This window comes from Schistocerca cancellata, chromosome 1, assembly GCF_023864275.1.
Source record: "Schistocerca cancellata isolate TAMUIC-IGC-003103 chromosome 1, iqSchCanc2.1, whole genome shotgun sequence".
NCBI classification, from domain to species: domain Eukaryota; kingdom Metazoa; phylum Arthropoda; class Insecta; order Orthoptera; family Acrididae; genus Schistocerca; species Schistocerca cancellata.
In genome coordinates, this window is record NC_064626.1 from 233975498 (window position 1) to 233999541 (window position 24044).

General features: G+C 40.7%; 1 protein-coding gene across 1 annotated transcript in view; it reads right to left on the reverse strand.

Annotated features, from left to right (window-relative positions):
• The window catches only part of LOC126169992 (PR domain zinc finger protein 5-like), a 64847-nt gene that overhangs the window by 29846 nt on the left and 10957 nt on the right, over window positions 1-24044 (reverse strand). The window contains exons 3-4 of the mRNA XM_049920688.1: window positions 859-1044; window positions 658-771 (exon numbers count right to left, since the gene is read on the reverse strand). Of these exons, the coding sequence (XP_049776645.1) occupies window positions 658-771; window positions 859-1044 (300 nt within the window). The remainder of the gene's footprint in view (window positions 1-657; window positions 772-858; window positions 1045-24044) is intronic.

A 24044-nucleotide genomic window follows, 5' to 3' on the forward strand; every position in this document is an offset into this window, starting at 1 on the left:
TAACTAACCTAAGGACATTACACACACCCAAGCCCAAGGCAGCATTCGAATCTGCGACCGTAGCAGCCTTGTGGTTACGGACTGAAGTGCCTAGAAGCTCGGCCACCGCAGCCGGCCGAGAAACTCTTGCTTGTTTATCAACAAGACACCGTGCTGGTTTTGAGTGGTGGTGGTGGCCGTGGTGGTGGTGGTGGTGTTGGGAGAGGGTTACTTCTGGAATATAATGGGTTCACTGAGACTCATTTTATTTCGATTACTGAGTATCATTGCAAAAGCCAGTTCGAAAAGAACTTTCACACTTCTGTCCACGATAATGTGTCCTTTGTGGAGTAAGGAAAGTCAGAAATTGGTAGAAGAACTTAAAACTACATAGTAGTCACTACATTCAACCAACATGGATTCAGCTAAGCATTTTGGGGCACACTGATGGCACCTATTTACAATTTAGATCTTCCACTTACGCATACCAGAAAATTATGGCGCTTGTCGAAAAGGTACTACTCACATTTATCTCAGGATCTTGTGCCAGTTTCCTGAGATAACACTACGTTGATGCATTTTATAAAGAACTAGATTCAATCATACATGACACTGCACTAATTATTTGCCATCCAATGGGGCTAAATGTGTTACCTATTCCATCCCTGTTGTTCTTACCTCTGTTCTTCACTAGTCACATAGAGATCACCTGGTTTATGATACATATTGTGATTGTCATATGCTTTCTTGCAATAAAATAATGCATCACACGTGGTGCATTTTATTAAATCTCTGAAACAAAACAGAAAATGCCACATTCGTTTTAACCGACTAAAGTTAGTAATACTTATTCTTTCAATTATTGGTTTAACTACTTACTCAGGCACACTATTCCTCTCTGCCTCTGAATGTTGGCGTTCTAAATGTTTTTGTAAATTGAACTTCATAATATATTCAAATCCACATAAATGACAATAGTAGACAGACTGTGCTTCTCCTGCATTATTAAGTTTTATCTTCTTACTTGGAGGAGGAGTAGCCACTGGTTGAAAGAAAGCTACAATTCTGGGAACATAGAGAAAACAAATCACAATAATAATTATCATTAAATACAAATGAACTAATTTTCTAATAAGGTTCACTTTATCCCTAACACTTTCCAGTAACACATCTTGACAAGATCGTTGTTAGTGACACACAAAGAATTAATATCTGAAATATCGTTCCCTTATCTTACAGTATTAACATCAGACTTCTTTTCATCTGTAAAATACTCGTGCATCTCACAGAGAACATGATAAAATTATACAGTAAGCTGATGGAGTGGTACCATATGTGAAGCACAAATGCCATGCTTTTTCATATACATTTGGTATTATTCCAACACATAATCTACACTTGGAGATAATTAGATTGATGTTTTTGACTTGATCTATAAAGAATAATGTGACAGTTCATTTAGCGCAACACCTGCTACAAAACGAAAACATTCAGACTCAGTTCTAGTCTCAAACAAAGTTGTAATATATTGCATTGATTTATCTTCTAGAATGGCATTCCACCTCATAAAGAGAATTTCCCTACGAGAAGGAGACAGAATGACTGGCCAGTGCTTGTATCCAGGAGAGGGACCAGAGATTGGGGATGTGGTGGGGTGGGATGCGATGGGGTGGGGTGCGATGGGTGGAGAGGAGAGAGGGGGAGGGGGGAGGGAGAGGGGAGGGGATATTAGTCTCTGTTAACAAATTCTCTTTCTTGGGTGTTAGAATTTCATTACTTATTAAATTACTTATTTTCATTTTTTTCCTCTTTTCTCTTTTTTAATGCCCCCCCCCCCCCCATCTCGTTCCTCCTTTTTCTACTACGTCTTAATTGCATTATTCATTCCACTTTCACTTTCTCTTTATTTTTAATACATCTTGACTTCACTCAGACCCTCTATCATCTCTGAACTGAAGCTGGCAAAGTATGTGCAAAAGTACTATGTTTGATCCCCTACTCTTTCTCTGACACTCTCTCTTTTCTCTTAGCCTCCTCTCTATCTCACAACAGATGAATCCCATACTAGGATCAGCCTGCCATCTTTTTCCAATCTTCCCCAGTCAATCCTGCTTCCATCCACGGAGAAGGAAATATTCAGTCTTAAGTCTCGTTTGAAGCAGCTCTCCATGCTGGTCTATTCTGTGCACATCTCAACATCTCTGAATAACTACTGCAACCTACATTCATCTGAATCTGCTTACTGCTTGCATGCCTAGATCTCCTCCTACAATATTTACTCCTCACACTTCTGTCCATTACCATATCGACTACCCTTTGATGTCTCAGCACATGTCCTTTCAACCGACCCCATTTTTTACTCATGGTATGACACAAATTTCTTTTTCACCTCAATTTGATTTAATATGCCCATTAACAAATAAAAATTAGTTTCCATTTACCACACCAATAGCACCATGAAAGACATTGCCATGTAAAACACTATTGAAATGAAGTAACTGAGGTTCAAATTCCAGGCACATTAGAAATTCACACAACACAGGTAATAACGAGGGCTATCCACAAAGTACATTACGTTTTGGAATTAAAAATAAATAAAGTATTGGAAATTTTTTTTATTATATATAGATGAAAGCCATACTTAAATACTACTTTTCTACATAGTTGCCATTTAAGGCACTTATCGTAGCGATAGACGAGCCTGGAAATTCCTTTGTATTAAAATTCGGCCGCCTGTGCCTTCAACCATGTAATGACTGTCTTCTGGGACAGAAAAGGTGTGATTTTTGTGGATTTCCTGGAAAGAGGCACTACAATAAACTCTCAAAGGTATTGCCAAACTCTGCACAACCTCAGAAGAGCAATACAAAACAAGCGCAGGGGAAAGTTGGGCTCAAAGATCTTGCTGATTCATGACAACGCCCGGGCCCACACGGCAAATGACACTCGTGAAGTTCTCGAATCTTTTAAGTGGGATTTGTTTCCTCATCCGCCGTACAGTCCCGACCTGGCACCGTGCGACTTCCACTTATTCCCAGCAATGAAGAAGAGGTTGGCTATGCAGCGTTTTGATGACGATGCACAGCTTCAAGAAGAGGTAACCACATGGTTGAAGGCACAGGCGGCCAAATATTACGACAAAGGAATTTCGAAGCTCGTCCATTGCTATGATAAGTGCCTTAATTTAAATGGCAACTATGTAGAAAAGTAGTATTTAAGTGTGGCTTTCATCTGTATATAATAAAAAAAATTTCCAATACTTTATTTATTTTTAACTCCAAAATGTAATGTACTTTGTGGATAGCCCTCGTATAATATACAAATAAACTCACAAATTAAAGACTACATAAACGTAAAAGGAAATAGGAATAGACAGATACAGAAAAAAGAAGGGGCAAAGAGACAGCAGATAGAGAGAAAAGGTACAAGCAAAGGGATGCAAAGCTTGTGAAACCTCTCCATAAATAATGTGCAAATAGGTTTGAGGATGTAAGGATGAGAGCTCAGCATAAACTACCATTAACATATGTTGAGATTACACAGATGTTAGGTTTGTACCACAGAACCCAAAAAACTGTGGAACTTTGTAAACACTAAACTCAACTCTCTAGTTATAAGTGTTTTTTGTGATAAATCACTTGGTTTACAATAATAATATACAATTTTTGCAGAAAAAGACCTTCCTAAGCTTTCTGAAGAACTTGCAAATTAGGTCATAGGGGGTGGGGTGGGGTGGGGTAGGGTGGAAAGCTGGGTCCGAGTGATCCACAACGAGGTTGAGATGAAAGATAGCTTCATTGGTTTCAGTGACAGCTTACCTTCTAGCATCCATAGCCCTCTAAATAGAAATAATTCCGCATGCTGAGGGCAATGGATACAATACTAATTTTGGTGTAAATTGGGAGTGTGTGTTCAGTTGCAGACACAAATTTTGCATATGATGGAGGTTGAGTACAGTGTATCACAGTGATATGATAGTGTGTGAAACATGTTCAAAATGTCCCTCCATTATTAGGAAATAAGATTTAGTTAGCACTACTTCTGAATACTGGCAACCATTGCAAAGAGCAATTCTATCTTCAGAGCCAACTTGTAAACATCGCATGTATTGTTAATCTGTGCAATGACAATAAATCTGTCTAATCATCACATTTCTGAGTAATAGGCTTAGTTAATAGATGTGATGCATATTTCATCAAAGCATATGACTACAACAAACAGTGCTGCGGCAGGTAATCAGCAAAATTATCTTTATTGTTACACACTGAGAACATTTGCACTATGCGATAGAAAAGTTCAGGTTCCTATTGTCAAATGCCATTGCTTTACAAGGTTTCTATTTGAATTTGTGCACAGTTCTATGAGAAGATGCTACTGACACTGATGCAGTGATTTTGTTGGGCTTCATTCCAAGGCTGTCCTTCACTTGTCTAGTCTGGCCAAAACCAATACCACAGTCTGAGGATCAGGCTGGGGTCTATGAGGGAACTGGCACCTATATCCCTGGTAATGGTTCCTGGGATCTGTATTAGTATTCCGACTCATCTGACTGAATCAGAATCATGAGTTGATCACAGATTTGTGGGAACCTGTGATGGAATATTATGATCTTAGTTTTACCGAAACCTGACACTGGTGCTGAGACCAACTTTCATATAGCTGTGTTGTTACAATCAGAAGATTCTCAGTGATAACAGAGGTTGTGGTTCCTTTGATGTGGTTGCATTTAGATATATGCTGATGATCCAAACCTACAGGTAGTTCTGCTTTAACTATCCTGGCTGAACATAAAGATTGGATAGATTCTACATATTACAGACAAATAATTGCATTAGTGGGTAACGTGGCTCTAAGATACACCATCAGTAAATTAAACTGACTCAATGCTAGGATTTCATGGAAGTCACTAGAGCTTCACTGTAATGTGGCCTTTTCACTGAAAATGGATGAGCTGCTCAACAAAAACATTGAAATAGTTAGTACAATATGCTATTGGAATCCTACTCACATTTTGATTTCTAGGTTCAGTAAACGCTACATGTCATTTCACAACCAAACTTGAGACAGTTGAATTTCTTAAAAAGAATAAACTAACATCTTACCTATAATAGACCAGGACATCAGGTAAACTGATTATACCTGGCCTCATATGTAGGGACTGTCAAAAAAAACTGTAATAGATATGACAGAAGTTAACTTTGATTCACAATTAAGAATAGCTTGTTCGCAGAACAATAATAGACTTTCTTTCACCTGAGACATATTCAGAAATGACAAGAAAGAAATAATGGAAAATCAAGGACGGAATAATGGCAATTTTATGAAATGGATAGATTGCTACATACCATACAGCAGAGCTGAGCAAAGTTATAGTCCAAATAAATCCCTTCAAAAAAGATTTCCTAAAACTAAAATTCAAATTGTATGCTAACAAATTTCTTTTCACAAAATTTCTTTTATTGCTATTGCCAACCTGCACTTTATAATCCCTCTACTTTGGACAATGTCAGCTATTTTGCTGCTCAATCAGCAAAACTCATCCACTACTTTTAGTGTATCATTTCCTAATCGAATTCGCTTATCATCACCTGATTTCATTCAACTACATTTCACTACCCTTTCTGTTTTACTTTGGTAGGTATCCACTGCTATCTTCCCAGTATTCCGATGCTTCTGACAGAATTACAATGTCACTGGCAAAATTCAAAGTTTTTATTTCTTAATGATTTTTATTTCTTGACGACTTGCATTTCTTCTGCTTGAACTTTAATTCCTTTTCCAGATTTCTCAATGCTTGGTTAATGTACAGTTTAAATACATGTGGGATAGGCTACAACTTTGTCTCACTTCCTTCTTAACCACTGTTTTCCTTCAATTCTTTTAACTATGCAATTAACTATGCAACCAACTGAGGTGGTGCAGTGGTTAACACACTGGACTCACATTCGGGGAGGACGATGGTTCAAACCCGTGTCCGGCCATCCTGATGTAGGTTTTCTGTGATTTCCCTAAATCACTTCAGGCAAATGCCAGGATGGTTCCTGAAAAACGCCACAGCCGATTTCCTTCCCTAATCCGAGCTCGTGTTCCATCTCTAATGACCTCATGGTCGACGGGACGTTAAACACCAATCTCCTCCTCCTCCTTCTCCTCCTCCTCTTAACTACGCAGTCTGTTTGATGTGATAATTCTTTAGTTAATGCCTGTAAGATGTCACTTTCATGAAATTGGATTAAAAAAGGAGACACATAACTAAAATACTGATAAAATAATAACAAGGAAAAGGGGCAGGGAATTGTGTCAAGTGCAGGGACAGTTGTATTTGGGGCTCCCAGGGACTCAAACTCTACCCTCCACCCATCTACATTAAATGCATAAAGTACCTTTGAAAGGTTGCCTTAAATCTAGTGTAATATGAGAAAGGGTTAAAAGACATGGACAATATTGTGTATAGGTCAACAGAGATCAAACATCATCACATGTGTGGGTTCTTAAGCTGGAGCATCCCTGGGGCCACAATTTCAGCGAAAGGCTTTCCCTCCATCCTACCAGCTGCACAGATTTCTTATAGTCTTTGTCAAGATCACAGGTAAGCAGCAAAACCTACCTGCCTGGCAACTCCCTTTAACCATTCCAAATGAATATGCATGTCATTTCAATAAAAGAAACTATTTCTGCATACTCAAAACATAAAAAAAAACACATATTGCAGCCTCCTGCAGATTAAGCACCCTTTGCTTGCTATCCTTCCAAAAGACTTCTTTCTGTCAACAATGACCATGACAATGCACATAATTCGTACAAAAACTTTAATGTTATTTATCTCATCAAATAATATATTCCCAATAACCTACGATCCACTATTGTCTTCCTCTGCCCACTATGACAACAAAACTTTGGAGCAGGAATTAACAGATATCACTTGTGCACAGATATGCTGTAAATATCAGTGCCATATAGTGTCTGCTACAGCATTCATTCATTCATAAACATGTTAGGAAGGACACTGAACTCACTAAGAAGAAGAAATTATTATCCCCTATGAAAAGAATTTTGAACCATGAGTAAAGAGACGCACTGCCATGTTTTAGCCACATTTCTTACATGAATATCTTAAAGACGACCACTGTCAAATATTTTGAAAAAATATGTACAGTGGTACATATGTGAAATTTTTTACTTTTTTGAATGACTTTTGGCATGTTTAAGCAAATTAGCCCTTTGCGTCAAATTCTACTCATTGGAAATAAGGTAACCCTATTGCAATATCTCCATAGGCGTAACAAACTTTGATCTTTTAAGTCCCAATGTTATATTCCTTTAGGTGAGCTGTTACTATCCCCTCTACCTTTTTAGTCCTTACAGAAGAAACAGGAAAGACATAACTCATGAAATTTCATTGTGCACTGGGTTTTGAAACTTACAGATGCAGTATAGCATTGCTGACAAATACTACGAATGTGGGCACAAAACAAGAGTGAAATACTGCTTTGTGATGGCACTATGGATGGAAGAAAGAGAGAAAGGGTGGGGGGGGGGGGGATATCAAAGTTTTATCCTGAACAGAGAATATTCCACAGAGACAGACATTTTGGGTGTGCTACGCACATGGCTGGTGAGTTACAATTGAAATCACCACATCCCTGGGTAAGAGTTTGCTGGATGTCTCTAAAACTTCAAGAAATATATCTGTATGAAGGCTTGTTATGAACATTTCTTGCTGCCTGTTTGTGTGTCACTGCAGATTGTCTATTGATGAGTAGTAGTATGTTTTTGTTTCGGAATTAAAACCTAGAAATTAGCCACTTTTGACTCCAGGGAAACTCTGAGCAACTTGTTATAAACAGAATAGTGTAGTGACCAACTAATGAAAGGTTGCTAGAAAAAAGAAGCAAATCATCCAAGTACAAAAATTAGTTGTAGGTCTTGTAACTTAGGTAGAGTAGCACAGTGCAGGCTGCTTTCGTCAGTTCATTCAGAGGACATACACTTTGAGAAATCACTGATTTCACATGAACTGATTGTGAATCAGAGGTAAAAAGTGATGCAGTCATGTATCATCTATAAGCAAACAGCCCCAAATGTCGTATGTTGAAGGCCTCAAATTCCAAGCAAGGCAGAGATCGGCAAAGTTCAAGAGGTCCAGTGGCAGCTGCCTCAGATAGATGAGCTTACAGTCGTTGTTTCACTCCTGTACGCAGTTACTTGCAGACCAAGAGACACACAACCAAAAATCCTGCTTCATCTGTGATATGAATTTGAGTTTCTGAAGTATGTATGTCATAATCCACGTCAGTTCATTACATATAAACCTTGTGTCAGTTGTGAAGTCCAGGCTTTGATTCCTGGCTGAGTTCCTTACTAAGAGGTAAGGTGCCTTAGGCTGCTCCTACATTGCATCTGGAAGTCGTCTGTTCCAATCCAGTCCGACGCCGGCGTTAGGTGGCTAATGCACGTGCCTACATTGGAGAGAGAGGTGCAGTACGACATCGTCCGGCGCAGGACTGCCGGATTGGCCAACCAAACATGTTTGTTTCCAGTCCAGCGGTGCACCATGAGCAAACTGATCGACAAGTAATTTCTAATTCAGCTCGTGAGGAATGAGCCTTACTTGTGGGACCAGCGGATTAAAGACTACCATAAATGGGATATTAAGCGAGAGCGGTGGGAATCTATTGGGGAGCAACTATCAGTAAAAGGTAAATATCAAAATTATGTTGCAATAGTTTTAATGCCCCCCCCCCCCCCCCCCATGAACCATGGACCTTGCCGTTGGTGGGGAGGCTTGTGTGCCTCAGCGATACAGGTAGCCGTACCGTAGGTACAACCACAACGGAGGGGTATCTGTTGAGAGGCCAGACAAACATGTGGTTCCTGAAGAGGGGCAGCAGCCTTTTCAGCAGTTGCAAGGGCAACAGTCTGGATGATTGACTGATCTGGCCTTCTAACAATAACCAAAATGGCCTTGCTGTGCTGGTACTGCGAACGGCTGAAAGCAAGGGGAAACTACGGCCGTAATTTTTCCCGAGGGCATGCAGCTTTACTGTACGATTAAATGATGATGGCGTCCTCTTGGGTAAAATATTCCGGAGGTAAAATAGCCCCCATTCGGATCTCCAGGCGGGGACTACTCAAGAGGATGTCGTTATCAGGAGAAAGAAAACTGGCGTTCTACGGATTGGAGCATGGAATGTCAGATCCCTTAATTGGGCAGGTAGGTTAGAAAATTTAAAAAGGGAAATGGATAGGTTAAAGTTGGATATAGTGGGAATTAGTGAAGTTCGGTGGCGGGAGGAACAAGACTTCTGGTCAGGTGACTACAGGGTTATACACACAAAGTCAAATAGGGGTAATGCAGGAGTAGGTTTAATAATGAATAGGAAAATAGGAATGCGGGTAAGCTACTACAAACAGCATAGTGAATGCATTATTGTGGCCAAGATAGATACGAAGCCCACACCTACTACAGTAGTACAAGTTTATATGCCAACTAGCTCTGCAGATGATGATGAAATTGAAGAAATGTATGATGAAATAAAAGAAATTATTCAGATAGTTAAGGGAGATGAAAATTTAATAGTCGTGGGTGACTGGAATTCGAGTGTAGGAAAAGGGAGAGAAGGAAACATAGTAGGTGAATATAGATTGGGGCTAAGAAATGAAAGAGGAAGCCGCCTGGTAGAAATTTGCACAGAGCACAACTTAATCATAGCTAACACTTGGCTTAAGAATCATGATAGAAGGTTGTATACATGGAAGAACCCTGGAGATACTAAAAGGTATCAGATAGATTATATAATGGTAAGACAGAGATTTAGGAACCAGGTTTTAAATTGTAAGACATTTCCAGGGGCAGATGTGGACTCTGACCACAATCTACTGGTTATGGACTGTAGATAAAAACTGAAGAAACTGCAAAAAGGTGGGAATTCAAGGAGGTGGGTTCTGGATAAACTGAAAGAACCAGAGGTTGTACAGAGTTTCAGGGAGAGCATAAGGGCACAATTGACAGGAACGGGGGAAAGAAATACAGTAGAGGAAGAATGGGTAGCTTTGAGGGATGAAGTAGTGAAGGCAGCAGAGGATCAAGTAGGTAAAAAGACGAGGGCTAGTAGAAATCCTTGGGTAACAGAAGAAATATTGAATTTAATTGATGAAAGGAGAAAATATAAAAATGCAGTAAATGAATCAGGCAAAAAGGAATACAAACGTCTCAAAACTGAGATCAACAGGAAGTGCAAAATGGCTAAGGAGGGGTGGCTAGAGGACAAATGTAAGGATGCAGAGGTTTATCTCACTAGGGGTAGGATAGATACTGCCTACAGGAAAATTAGAGAGATCTTTGGAGAGAAGAGAACCACTTGTATGAATATCAAGGGCTCAGATGGAATCCCAGTTCTAAGCAAAGAAGGGAAAGCAGAAAGGTGGAAGAAGTATATAGAGGGTCTATACAAGGGCGATGTACTTGAGGACAATATTATGGAAATGGAAGAGGATGTAGATGAAGATGAAATGGGAGATACGATACTGCGTGAAGAGTTTGACAGAGCACTGAAAGACCTGAGTCGAAACAAGACCCCCGGAGTAGACAACATTCCATTGGAACTACTGACGGCCTTGGGAGAGCCAGTCCTGACAAAACTCTACCATCCGGTGAGCAAGATGTATGAAACATGCGAAATACCCTCAGACTTCAAGAAGAATATAATAATTCCAATCCCAAAGAAAGCAGGTGTTGACAGATGTGAAAATTACCGAACAATCAGTTTAATAAGCCACAGCTGCAAAATACTAACACGAATTCTTTACAGACGAATGGAAAAACTAGTAGAAGCTGACCTCGGGGAAGATCAGTTTGGATTCCGTAGAAATACTGGAACACGTGAGGCAATACTGACCTTACGACTTATCTTAGAAGAAAGATTAAGGAAAGGCAAACCTACATTTTTAGCATTTGTAGACCTAGAGAAAGCTTTTGACAATGTTGACTGGAATACTCTCAAATTCTAAAGGCGGCAGGGGTAAAATACAGGGAGCGAAAGGCTATTTACAATTTGTACAGAAACCAGATGGCAGTTATAAGAGTCGAGGGACATGAAAGGGAAGCAGTGGTTGGGAAGGGAGTAAGAGAGGGTTGTAGCCTCTCCCCGATGTTATTCAATCTATACATTGAGCAAGCAGTAAAGGAAACAAAAGAAAAATTCGTAGTAGGTATTAAAATCCATGGAGAAGATATAAAAACTTTGAGGTTCGCCGATGACATTGTAATTCTGTTAGACACAGCAAAGGACTTGAAAGAGCAGTTGAACAGAATGGATGGTGTCTTGAAGGGAGGATATAAGATGAACATCAACAAAAGCAAAACGAGGATAATGGAATGTAGTCGAATTAAGTCGGGTGATGTTGAGGGTATTAGATTAGGAAATGAGACACTTAAAGTAGTAAAGGAGTTTTGCTATTTGGGGAGCAAAATAACTGATAATGGTCGAAGTAGAGAGGATACAAAATGTAGACTGGCAATGGCAAGGAAAGCGTTTCTGAAGAAGAGAAATTTGTTAACATCGAGTATTGATTTAAGTGTCAGGAAGTCATTTCTGAAAGTATTTGTATGGAGTGTAGCCATGTATGGAAGTGAAACATGGACGGTAAATAGTTTGGACAAGAAGAGAATAGAAGCTTTCGAAATGTGGTGCTACAGAAGAATGCTGAAAATTAGATGGGTAGATCACATAACTAATGAGGAAGTATTGAATAGGATTGGGGAGAAGAGAAGTTTGTGGCACAATTTGACCAGAAGAAGGGATCGGTTGGTAGGACATGTTCTGAGGCATCAAGGGATCACCAATTTAGTATTGGAGGGCAGCGTCGAGGGTAAAAATCGTAGGGGGAGACCAAGAGATGAATACACTAAGCAGATTCAGAAGGATGTAGGTTGCAGTAGGTACTGGGAGATGATGAAGCTTGCACAGGATAGAGTAGCATGGAGAGCTGCATCAAACCAGTCTCAGGACTGAAGACCACAACAACAACAGTTTTAATGCTTGCTTTCAAATCACTGATGTTATGACAAAACAGTACCAATTTCAATTATATCAGTTTTAACAGATATCGTTTTATCAAACTGTTAAAAAGAAATAAGTTTTTAATTGCTAAAACATTATTCGATGTATTTGTTTTGCTGTGGAACAGCGCCAATCCCACTGAAGTATGACTTGAATTTGTTTCTGATAATTTGAGCCTGTTGTGACAGTCTATTGAACGTTCTTGATGAATCACTTGCTTGACGTGGTGATGCACTTACTCTAAATTTGCATTGTTGAAGAAGTCACCACCTTCAAGGTCAATAATTATGTTATGCAGTAAGCATATATATTTCACTATCTTCTCCGCTTTGCCAGGTTCTGTTTCAATATATTTTCCCAGTGAACGCCACTTGAAAGTCATGATACCAAAATCACACTCCACACATCTTCTAGCCCTCGATAGCCTGTAACTGAAAACTTTTTCTTCATGTGAGAGATGTCATTTGGAATAAGATTTCATTAGATAAGTTTTCAAAGGATATGCATCATGTCCAAGCAACACAAACGGCATATCTGTAGTAATTCCTTTGACAAGTAAAGGTTGCGGTAGCGTAGCATGACAGTTCTCCAAGAATGCAGACGAAGTAGAAGTTCCTCCATCACTCTGTTTTCCATAACCTCCCATATCTATAAAAATGAATAGACAATGGTAGTCCGCCATATCTTGTAAAACATATTTAAAAACAAAGATGATGTGACTTACCAAATGAAAGTGCTGGCAGGTCGACAGACACACAAACAAACACAAACATACACACAAAATCCAAGCTTTCGCAACCAACGGTTGCCTCGTCAGGAAAGAGGGAAGGAGAAGGAAAGACAAAAGGATATGGGTTTTAAGGGAGAGGGTAAGGAGTCATTCCAATCCCGGGAGCGGAAAGACTTACCTTAGGGGGAAAAAAGGACAGGTATACACTCGCACACACACACATATCCATCCACACATACACAGACACAAGCAGAAGTGTCTGCTTGTGTCTGTGTATGTGTGGATGGATATGTGTGTGTGTGCGAGTGTATACCTGTCCTTTTTTCCCCCTAAGGTAAGTCTTTCCGCTCCCGGGATTGGAATGACTCCTTACCCTCTCCCTTAAAACCCATATCCTTTTGTCTTTCCTTCTCCTTCCCTCTTTCCTGACGAGGCAACCGTTGGTTGCGAAAGCTTGGATTTTGTGTGTATGTTTGTGTTTGTTTGTGTGTCTGTCGACCTGCCAGCACTTTCATTTGGTAAGTCACATCATCTTTGTTTTTAAATATATTTTTCCTTCATGGAATGTTTCCTTCTATTGTAAACATATCTTGTAAAACTATTGACATAAACTTTTTGTATTTAAAAAATGTAGTTCCACTTTGTTTTGGACATTTAATTTGGATATGCCTGCCAGCAATGCATCCAACTGCATGAACAAAATTCCACTGCTTGTGGAATCCTATCGCTATTTCTTAAAAAATTTTCGGATCAAGAACGAGTAGATGTCACCCACAGAAATTCCTCAATATCTCATCCACAACAGCCAACACATACTTGTCTACTGTATAATTACTCAGTCAAAATGTTAGACACGAGGACCAAAAAGATATCTCTGTTGCTAAATATCTGAAACATTTGTTCCAAGAACGGAGTACGCCTTCTGTTCTGATTTTGTGAGATTTATGTTTCCTTTTTCAGGTCAACAGGCTCGGACAGCATGGCAGAACTTAGGAGACACTTTTAGGGGAAAAAAATAAAATAAAAAAATAAAATGGAAAACACAACTTGGCTCCAAGAGCGGTCAGGAAGCTACTGCATCCGATAAATGGCCCTATTTAAAAATCATACTGTTTTTGAAAGACATTATAACCTCTGGTCCCAGCTCAGGAAACTTGCCTGCCACAGAGAAAGAGAATGAGCATTCTCCATGTGATCGAAGTCCCACCACAGCAAGTGTGAAAAGTACAAATGACGGTGAAATGTGTCTCTCTTCAGAAGAACAAGAGGTGTCTGCTTCTATGTCTTCTTCTGTGAAAGCAGACAGAAGCAGACCAAAACGTCATCTAAAAAAATTATGATTATGATTCACAGGCACTGGACATTGAGAAAAGAAAGATTGACATATTTGAGCAACACGTTTCTCGAAAACATAAATATCAGGATGATGACGACTACTCCTTCTTCCTGAGTTTATTGCCATCAGTCAAGCAACTGGATCAACTGGAGAAAATGAGACTGCGTACAAAAATCTTGGAGGGACATCACCAAAGCCTTAGAAGCTCACAACTTCAAATATGATGAGAGATCGTCAAGTTTTATACAGACACACACTGGATGTCCTTTACCATCGTTGCAACCATCACCTTACCCATCACCAACTGCATTTAATTATGCCCAAGATTTGTCTTTCTTTGTGAGCGTAGTTCAAATGTGTCCTCCTGCCCAAAAACCTGATGGCAGTTCACTTTAACGGGCTGTCCCTAACGTACTGTTAATATGTTTTAATGTATACATTAGACGTTTATTTTCCACAATTTTCCTCATCACATTCAACGTTGATATTTGTAAGTCTTAAACCAAACAATTGTTTCATTGTGATTTTCAGATCAAAGATAAATACTTGTTAACAGTTGCTTATTTGCTAATATTACCTAATATTACTTTGAAAAATGTTAATAAATATATGCTTATGTTAATAAATATATTTTATTGTAACTGATGCCAAAATTTGTTTATAATATTCTAATATTATTTGACTAGTTATGCCACTCAAAATGACAAAAGCTATCAGCTGTTTTTAACGTTGATTTACCTGACTGTGATAGCAAGTTATACATTCCCTGAAGTTGGAATGGCCATTATATCATCTCTTATGCCTTCAAGTATATAGTCAAACGTTTCTATAAACATTGAAGTTCTTTGAACTTTACTGGAAAATTTCACAGTGACTGACAAGTTGCAAAAAATTCCCCTGCAGATCCGTCCTCATTAAAATGATGAACCCAAGTCCTTTTCCTAGTTGTTCTTGTCTAGCAGCAGCCAACACAAAAAAATCATCATCCAAATCATTCGTGATAGCTTCTCAACAACTGCAACTGCTGACCTGTAGTATGTAACTGAGTCCAGTGCGGAAACTCATGAATGACAGTGCATTTGGTTGACGGTCAGTGTAATCTCTTCCTGCCCATGTGCGACAGGTGCGTGCAGATGCTGGATCGGCTCGGACCGCGTGTAGGCATTCACGTCGGATGATGCCGGGGCGCGTTTATCGCCCTTCACCGGACCGGATAACTTCCGGATGCAATGTAGGTGCAGCCTTAGAGTATGGAAGACAGAATTTTCTCTAACCAGCAAGCTCCATCTTAGGATGAATCGGCTTGAGCTTTTAAGGTATATAAGGTACAGGTAGAGCAGTGCTTTTTAGCGCACAGCAGGAGTGAGGCACGAAGAAGAAGTCGAGAATAAGTCACAGTCTCCTACCAAAGAATTACGAGACTGCAGCAAGCAGTAACTTACTTTGGGCATATAATTATGACAGAAGGATTAAAACCCATACCATAAAAGATGATCATGATAAAAGAATATCCAAGACCCAGCACCACAAAGCGATTCCAGAGCTTGTTAGGAATCATGTCATTTTATCATCATTATCATGGACTTCAGTCAGACAGCGAAACATTACATGAATTACTGAAAAAAAGGAGCAAATTATGAGTAGTTGACTCAGCAGGATGCAGCTACCCAGGAATTAAAAGAAAAAATTGTTAGCTCCCTTATCTTACAGTATCCCGATTTTACGAAGCAGCTCATAATTACAATGAAAGCTAGCAAGCATTTTCAATGCCATACTGGAAAAAGTAGAATTAAGACAGGGTTTGCCAGCAGCTTTTGCTGAACTGCACCGGGAAAGAATATAATATGATCTACAGAAGACAATTCATTGAATGTACTGACTACAAACCCTTGAAATGGTTGGCACATACAACTGATCCACCATCAAGATGAATGAAATTCAAGATAAAACTGGTAGAATACGACTCTATGAAAATATAGAAAGAGGGATCACAAAACACAGGAACAGATGGATTGTCACGGATACCAGAAGACCCAGCTGCAGTCGTTAGGAACATGGAAGAAGTCAGTGAAGAACAACAAGATGACCAGCAACCAGTGATTAGTGAAGTGGAGAAGTGAGCCAGTCTGAAGCAATTTCATGATTTGCCAATTGGTGGACACTAAGGAATCAGCCGCACACACAATCGTATTATAAGGTATAGATAATGCACAGGTACGAGTGGAAAGTTGCGAGAGTTGCCAGAAGAACATGATTACACAGAATAAGGAGAATATGCCCTTACTGCTGACCGAAATACCTGATCAGTCATTCACTCATTACGATATTGACATAGTCAGATCACTTAAAGTATAAGAAAAAGGATACAGATGCATCCTAAGGTTTAACAATGTCCTCATGAAATTTTTGTAGCACAGCCTGTAGCACAACATGATGTTGACACAATAGCACAAGTCTTAGTACAAAGAATAATTTGGCATTACGGAATACTCATTTTGTCACTTTTGTATATAACACCACAACACATTCATTAATTGGTTTCATGTCATTTTAGTTTTTTTCGGGAGAAAATGGAACATACTCGTGATCCTACAGCAGGATCCAGCCACAGCACAATAGAATTACGATCACCACATAAGGGAACTAAAGGAAGGGTAGCGCCAGATGGATCAGATGGCAAGGAGTTTTAATAAGGAATGTAAAGAGAATAATAAGGAGTATTATAATTGCATGTAAAACCCCCAAGAATTCAAGGCAGGAGACAAGGTATTATTACGTGACTTAAGTATGATAAAAGGGCGGTCAAACAAGTTAAAAAAGCCACAGAGAGGAACTTTCTGTATTGTAAGGACTTTTAGACCAAATACAGTACTCAAATTAATGAGTAAAAAGTTCATAACACTGCACGCGAACACATTAAAGTAGTCTATCAAATTTTAGACATGGGAGATTGTGATAAATTCAAATTGATATGTCCTAAAACATAAATGAGAAAGAATAGGTTAAATCATATCTTAAAACTGATTAAAGAGGGTGTCAGGCTTAGGAATTCAGAAGGTACAGGTGAGAGAGACTGTGTGAACTCCGGTCGCTTTTGCCTCTATTAGAAATCAGGAGGAGAGGGCAAAGAAGGAAGGTACCAGAAAGAAATGTAAAAGTTGGGAGTTCAGATGTATGAATTAGAAAAAAACTTAGAATTACACAAAAAAGTAGATGTAACTGAGAGCGCCAACTGAAAAACATATGTTTCGGTTTGTTTGTTAGTGACCACCTCAATCCTCATAACCACAAGAGTGATGCTTATACACGTCAGATACAGCATCCACTGTGGAAAGTGGAAAGAAGAGCAGCATTCAGTGCAGAAAGGGAAAGAAAAGAGGTGTTGTGAACATGACTGTGTGAACTGTGATCCATCCCATGGAAAAATCTCTAAAGAAGTTCACCCCCTAAGTGAAATTACCCATAATCCCAATGCTTTGTCACTGGATACATGAGATCACAGAATAATAAAGAAGAATAAAGATGATGTGATACAAGTTTGTGTTCCATGGATGTGTTAACGTTTTCAGTGGAAAAATTTACTTATGTATATTTACACATAAAAAAGAGAAACCCATGTATTTATTTATTTATTTATCTATATGTACACTCCAATGTAACTTGTATAAGAAAGAAGTGTAAAATTAACGTCTAAGATTCAAGGGTGAATCTTCCCCCAATTAGGGACATGTAATGACTGAATCATGGGGTTGCCAGAAAGAAAAATCATCCAAATATACATCTACATACATACTCCGCAATCCACCATACGGTGCGTTGCGGAGGGTACCTCGTACCACAACTAGCATCTTCTCTCCCTGTTCCACTTCCAAACAGAATGAGGGAAAAATGACTGCCTATATGCCTCTGTACGAGCCCTAATCTCTCTTATCTTATCGTTGTGGTCTTTCAGCAAAATGTAAGTTGTTGGCAGTAAAATTGTACTGCAGTCAGCCTCAAATGCTGGTTCCTCAGTAGCGATTCATGAAAAGAACACCTCCTTTACTCCAGAGACTCCCACCCGAGTTTCTGAAGCATTTCCGTAACACTCACGTGATGATCAAACCTACCAGTAACAAATCTAGCAGCCCGCCTCTGAATTGCTTCTATGTCCTCCCTCAATCCGACCTGATAGGGATCCCAAACACTCGAGCAGTACTCAAGAATAGGTCATATTAGTGTTTTATAAGCAGTCTCCTTTACAGATGAACCACATCTTCCCAAAATTCTACCAATGAAGCGAAGACGACTATCTGCCTTCCCCACAACTGCCATTACGTGCTTGTCCCACTTCATATCGCTCTGCAATGTTACGCCCAAATATTTAATCGATGTGACTGTGTCAAGCACTACACTTCTAATGGAGTATTCAAACATTACAGGATTCTTTTTCCTATTCATCTGCATTAATTTACATTTATCTATATTTAGAGTTAGTTGCCATTCTTTACACAAATCACAAATCCCGTCCAAGTCATCTTGTATCCTCCTACAGTCAATCAACGACAACACCTTCCCGTATGTCACAGCATCATCAGCAAACAGCCGCACATTGCTATCCACTCTATCCAAAAGATCATTTATGTAGATAGAAAACAACAGCAGACCCACCACACTTCCCTGGGGCACTCCAGATGATACCCTCACCTCCGATGAACACTCACCATTGAGAACAACGTACTGGGTTCTATTACTTAAGAAGTCTTCGAGCCACTCACATATTTGGGAACCAATCCCATATGCTCGTACCTTAGTTAGGAGTCTGCAGTGGGACACCGAGTCAAACGCTTTCCGGAAGTCAAGGAATATGGCATCCGTCTGATATGCTTCATCCATGGTTCGCAAGATATCATGTGACAAAAGGGCAAGTTGCGTTTCGCAGGAGCGAAGCTTTCTAAAGCCGTGCTGATGCATGGACAGCAACTTCTCAGTCTCAAGGAAATTCATTATATTCGAACTGAGAATGTTATATCCTAGCCAGTAATGCCAACCGAGCCCGCTGCCAAAAGGTTGGCAGCATCAAAGTCCGGACGCCGTCCGCATAAGCAGCACCAGCGATACAGGAAATCGCCGCAAGTCTGCGCGCGCCACCGCTGGCTTCTGGCTTCTTAAGCGCTGGAGTCGTGAGCGCTAGCACAGTTCTGTATTTGCCGCTCAGTTGTATACTCGCCACCGATTTGTGTACTTGCTAGTCAGTTGTGTGTTCATCGCAGCAGAGTTGTTGTTTGTCGTCAGCCGACGCTGACCTAGCCGCTCCGACTCGAACTAGACAGATTTCTGTAGACACGGAGTTCATTACTGTGTTTCTGTATCTTCGTTAATAAAGATAAGTACCGACTTTTATTTAATCAGAGTGTTTGGGTTTTCATCTTTCTGTTCACTGTTCCAGCGGACCGGTCGGCCCGCTATTAAAAGTGTGGCGGTGATTTCGTAAGCCGTTTCTACAGCGAAGTGTTTGTCGCTACGAATGCTGCCACAAAAGAGAATATGTTCGAGAATCCCGCAACAAACCGATGTTAAGGATATTGGTCTGTAATTTTGAGGATCCGTCCTTCTACCCTTCTTATATACAGGCGTCACCAGCACTTTTTTCCAGTCACTCAGGACTTTACATTGGACAAGAGATTCGTGATAAATGCACGCTAAGTAAGGAGCCAATGCAGTAGAGTACTCTCTGTAAAACCAAATTGGAATCCTGTCAGGACCTGGTGATTTATTTATTTTCAACCCATTCAGCTGCTTCACAACCCCAGGGATGTCTATCAGTATGTCCTCCATATGGGAATCTGTACGAGACTCGAACGGCGGTATGTTTGTACGATCCTCCTGCGTAAAAGATTTCTCAAATGCTAAATTTAAAATTTCAGCTTTCGTTTTGCTGTCTTCCACTGCCAGGCCAGACTGATCAGTGAGTGACTGGATGGAAGCCTTCGACCCGCTTACTGATTTTACGTAAGACAAGAATTTCTTTGGGTTTTCAGCAAGATCTTTTGCTAAGGTATGATGGTGGTAGTGGTTGAATGCTTCGCGCACCGCTCTTTTTACAGCAGCACGAATCTCTACTAACTTTTGCCTGTCCTCATTCTCCCGATCTTTCTTGTGCCGTGAGTGCAACTGCCTTTGCTTCCTGAGCATTCTCCGAATTGCGCTGTTGAACCACGGTGGGTCTTTTCTGTCCGTAACCCACTTTTTCGGCACATACTTGTCCAATGCATGATTTACAATGCGTTTAAAATTTGCCCATAATTCTTCCATGTCCATCGTACCAGAAGTAAATGAAGTCGATTCATTTACTAAGTGCGATGCCAACAACTGCTTATCTGCTCTTTCTAGTAAGAATACTCTCCTAGCCTTCTTGACCGACTTTTTAACTTTCGTAACCATAGTAATGACAACGTCATGATCACTAATCCCTGTCACTACATTGACACAGTCGATGAGGTCTGGTCTGTTCGTGGCTACCAGATCTAAAATATTTCCATTACGCGTTGGCTGTCGATTTGGCTTCTCAAGACAGTTTTCGGATAATGTGTTCAAAAGTAATTCACACAACGACTTGTCTGCACCACCTGTAATGAATCCATAGACATCCCATCTATACTATGTAGGTTGAAGTCGCCTCCGACTAAAATAGCATGATCTGGGTACTTCTGCAATACAGAATGTAGACTCCCTTAGAATGACTCCAGAACTGTCACGGTGGAACCTGGTGGCCGGTAATAACACCTCACAATTAACTTTATTTCCCCTAGCCCTGTTAAACGTGTGCAGATAACTTCACAATCACACACTACTTCGACCTCAGTAGACACAATATTTTTGTCAACTGCAATGAAGACACCACCTCCTACTGTATCTAATTTTTTCTTTCTGATACACGTACCAACCCTCACTAAATATTTCATAACTTCCTATCTCAGGATCCAGCCAGTTCTCTGTCTCGAGAATAATTTGTGCGCCACACGCTTCCTGGAGGGCAGTAAATTCAGGAACTTTATTCCGAACACTGTGAAAATTTACTGCTAATATCTTGATAGCTGAAGTGTCTTTATACTGTGCGTGTCCTGATTTCCCTGCCTCCACGTCGACTGGTGAGTGTTCATCAGGACACCTCGCACTACTGCCTAACCTAAAATCCGCCATGTGCACGCCACAAGTACTCTGCTACCCGAGTAGCCACTTCCTTTGTGTAGTGCACCCCTGACCTATCTAGGGGCACCCTACAATTCCCCACCCAATAGCGCAAGTCTAGAAATCTGCAGCCAAGACGAAGCCTCTGGCTGAGACCCTCCACTCGGCTCCAAACCAAAGGACCCCGATCCACTCTGGGCTAATGTTAGCTTGTTAGCTGTAAATATTGTAGCTTAGGTAGATGTGCACAGTGCAAGCTGTTTTCATCAGTCCATTATGGAACTGTGTGGCTGATCCCGGCGGAGGTTCGAGTCCTCCCTCGGGCATGGCTGTGTGTGTTTGTCCTTAGGATAATTTAGGTTAAGTAGTGTATAAACTTAGGGACTGATGACCTTACCAGTTAAGTCCCATAAGATTTCACACACATTTGAACAAAAAGTCCATTATGAGGTCATATACATTGAGAAATGGCTGATCTCACAAGCGCAGACTGCAAACTGGACGTAAAAAGCAATGCAATTACATATTATTTATAAGTAAACAGCCCCAAATATAATATATAATGATTGAACAAGGCAGAGTTTGAGAGTTCAAGACTCCAGTGATCAGCAGAGTTCCAGCCTCAGAAGAATGAGCCTACAGCAGATGCTACGTAAGTGTGCAGTCAGACTCAGTTAACTTCGTGCACTAAGGAGGACCTGCAAAGCGTATCCATAACTACCTCTGGACTAGGGTTATTGGCATCCATCGTACATCTGTCTACATCTCTGCAAGTCAACTACATTGTGATGAGTACTTGAAACTAAAGGGTTAAATTAGGACAAAAGAATCCGGCACCTCCACAGTTCATGGTTTGTAGTACCATACATCACTGTGTATACCCAGTTCTTAACTAAGTTATAGGTGAGGATAGCCATTTGTTCTGGTAATTAACAGCAGAAACTAATAAGCCTCATCTAAGTTCTAATAAGACCAGTGCCTGTGCTCTTCTGCATGTCCCTTGCTAACATATGAAGAAGCAGTAAAAAGCAGACCAGTATGCCCAACCCAGAGTTTCATTTCTCCTATCATCTCCATATCTACATCTTTAGCCTAACATCTGAGTCACTCTCTATTGTTTCCAGCCACAGAGACCTGAAAAAACTCAGCTACATCCCAGTGCTGTTTCACTACTGTATGCAGCCACTTGCGTACCAAGAAACAAATGACCGAAAATCCCGCTTCACCTCTGATCTGAGCACGAGCTTCTGAAGTATGTTACAACCTATGTTGGGTTATGACAATAGTCAAGTTGAAACTTCCTGGCAGATTAAAACTGTGTGCCCGACCGAGACTCAAACTTGGGACCTTTGCCTTTCGCGGGCAAGTGCTCTACCATATGAGCTACCGAAGCACGACTCACGCCCGGTCCTCAGAGCTTTACTTCTGCCAGTATCTCGTCTCCTACCTTCCAAACTTTACAGAAGCTCTCCTGCAAACCTTGCAGAACTAGCACTCCTGAAAGAAAGGATACTGCGGAGACATGGCTTAGCCACAGCGTGGGGGATGTTTCCAGAATGAGATTTTCACTCTGCAGCGGAGTGTGCGCTGATATGAAACTTCCTGGCAGATTAAAACTGAGTGCCCGACCAAGACTGGAACTCGGAACCTTTGCCTTTCGCGGGCAAGTGCTTTACCATCTGAGCTACCAAAGCACGATTCACGCCCGGTCCTCACAGCTTTACTTCTGCCAGTATCTCGTCTCCTACCTTCCAAACTTTACAGAAGCTCTCCTGCGAACCTTGCAGAACTAGCACTCCTGGAAGAAGGGATACTGCGGAGACATGGCTTAGCCACAGCCTGGGGGATGTTTCCAGAATAAGATTTTCACTCTGCAGCGGAGTGTGCGCTGATATGAAACTTCCTGGCAGATTAAAACTGTGTGCCCGACCGAGACTCGAACTTGGGACCTTTGCCTTTCGCGGGCAAGTGCTCTACCATCTGAGCTACCGAAGCACGACTCACGCCCAGTCCTCACAGCTTTACCCGAGTTCACACACAGTTTTAATCTGCCAGGAAGTTTCATATCAGCGCACACTCCACTGCAGAGTGAAAATCTCATTCTGGAAACATCCCCCAGGCTGTGGCTAAGCCATGTCTCCGCAGTATCCTTTCTTTCAGGAGTGCTAGTTCTGCAAGGTTCGCAGGAGAGCTTCTGTAAAGTTTGGAAGGTAGGAGACGAGATACTGGCAGAAGTAAAGCTGTGAGGACCCGGCGTGAGTCGTGCTTCGGTAGCTCAATTGGTAGAGCACTTGCCCGCGAAAGGAAAGGTCCCGAGTTTGAGTCTCGGTCGGGCACACAGTTTTAATCTGCCAGGAAGTTTCATATCAGCGCACACTACATTGCAGAGTGAAAATCTCATTCTGAATAGTCAATCTGTTATCAAGAATATTGTAGCACATGAGTGTCTAATCAGAATTTATTTTTTGTAAGACAGACAGACCTCCATGTTGACTCTGCCCCTGGGGCTGTCTCAGTAACTCAATAAAAGCACCCAAGTCGCTGAATAAATTCCATCTTCATGAAAAAAAAAAGACTGCTCAAGCAGTTTCAGTGGTCTGCTCCCATCATTTAGTCACTAGATTTGGCTAAAGTGCACTTAGAGTGTACCAAAATACCAAGTTATGTGCTACTATTAGCAATTTCACATAAATGTTTTCTGGGTATGGCACCGTATCATAAAGTATAAAACTACGGCTGCTGGAGTAAAAAACCATACCCAGAAAAC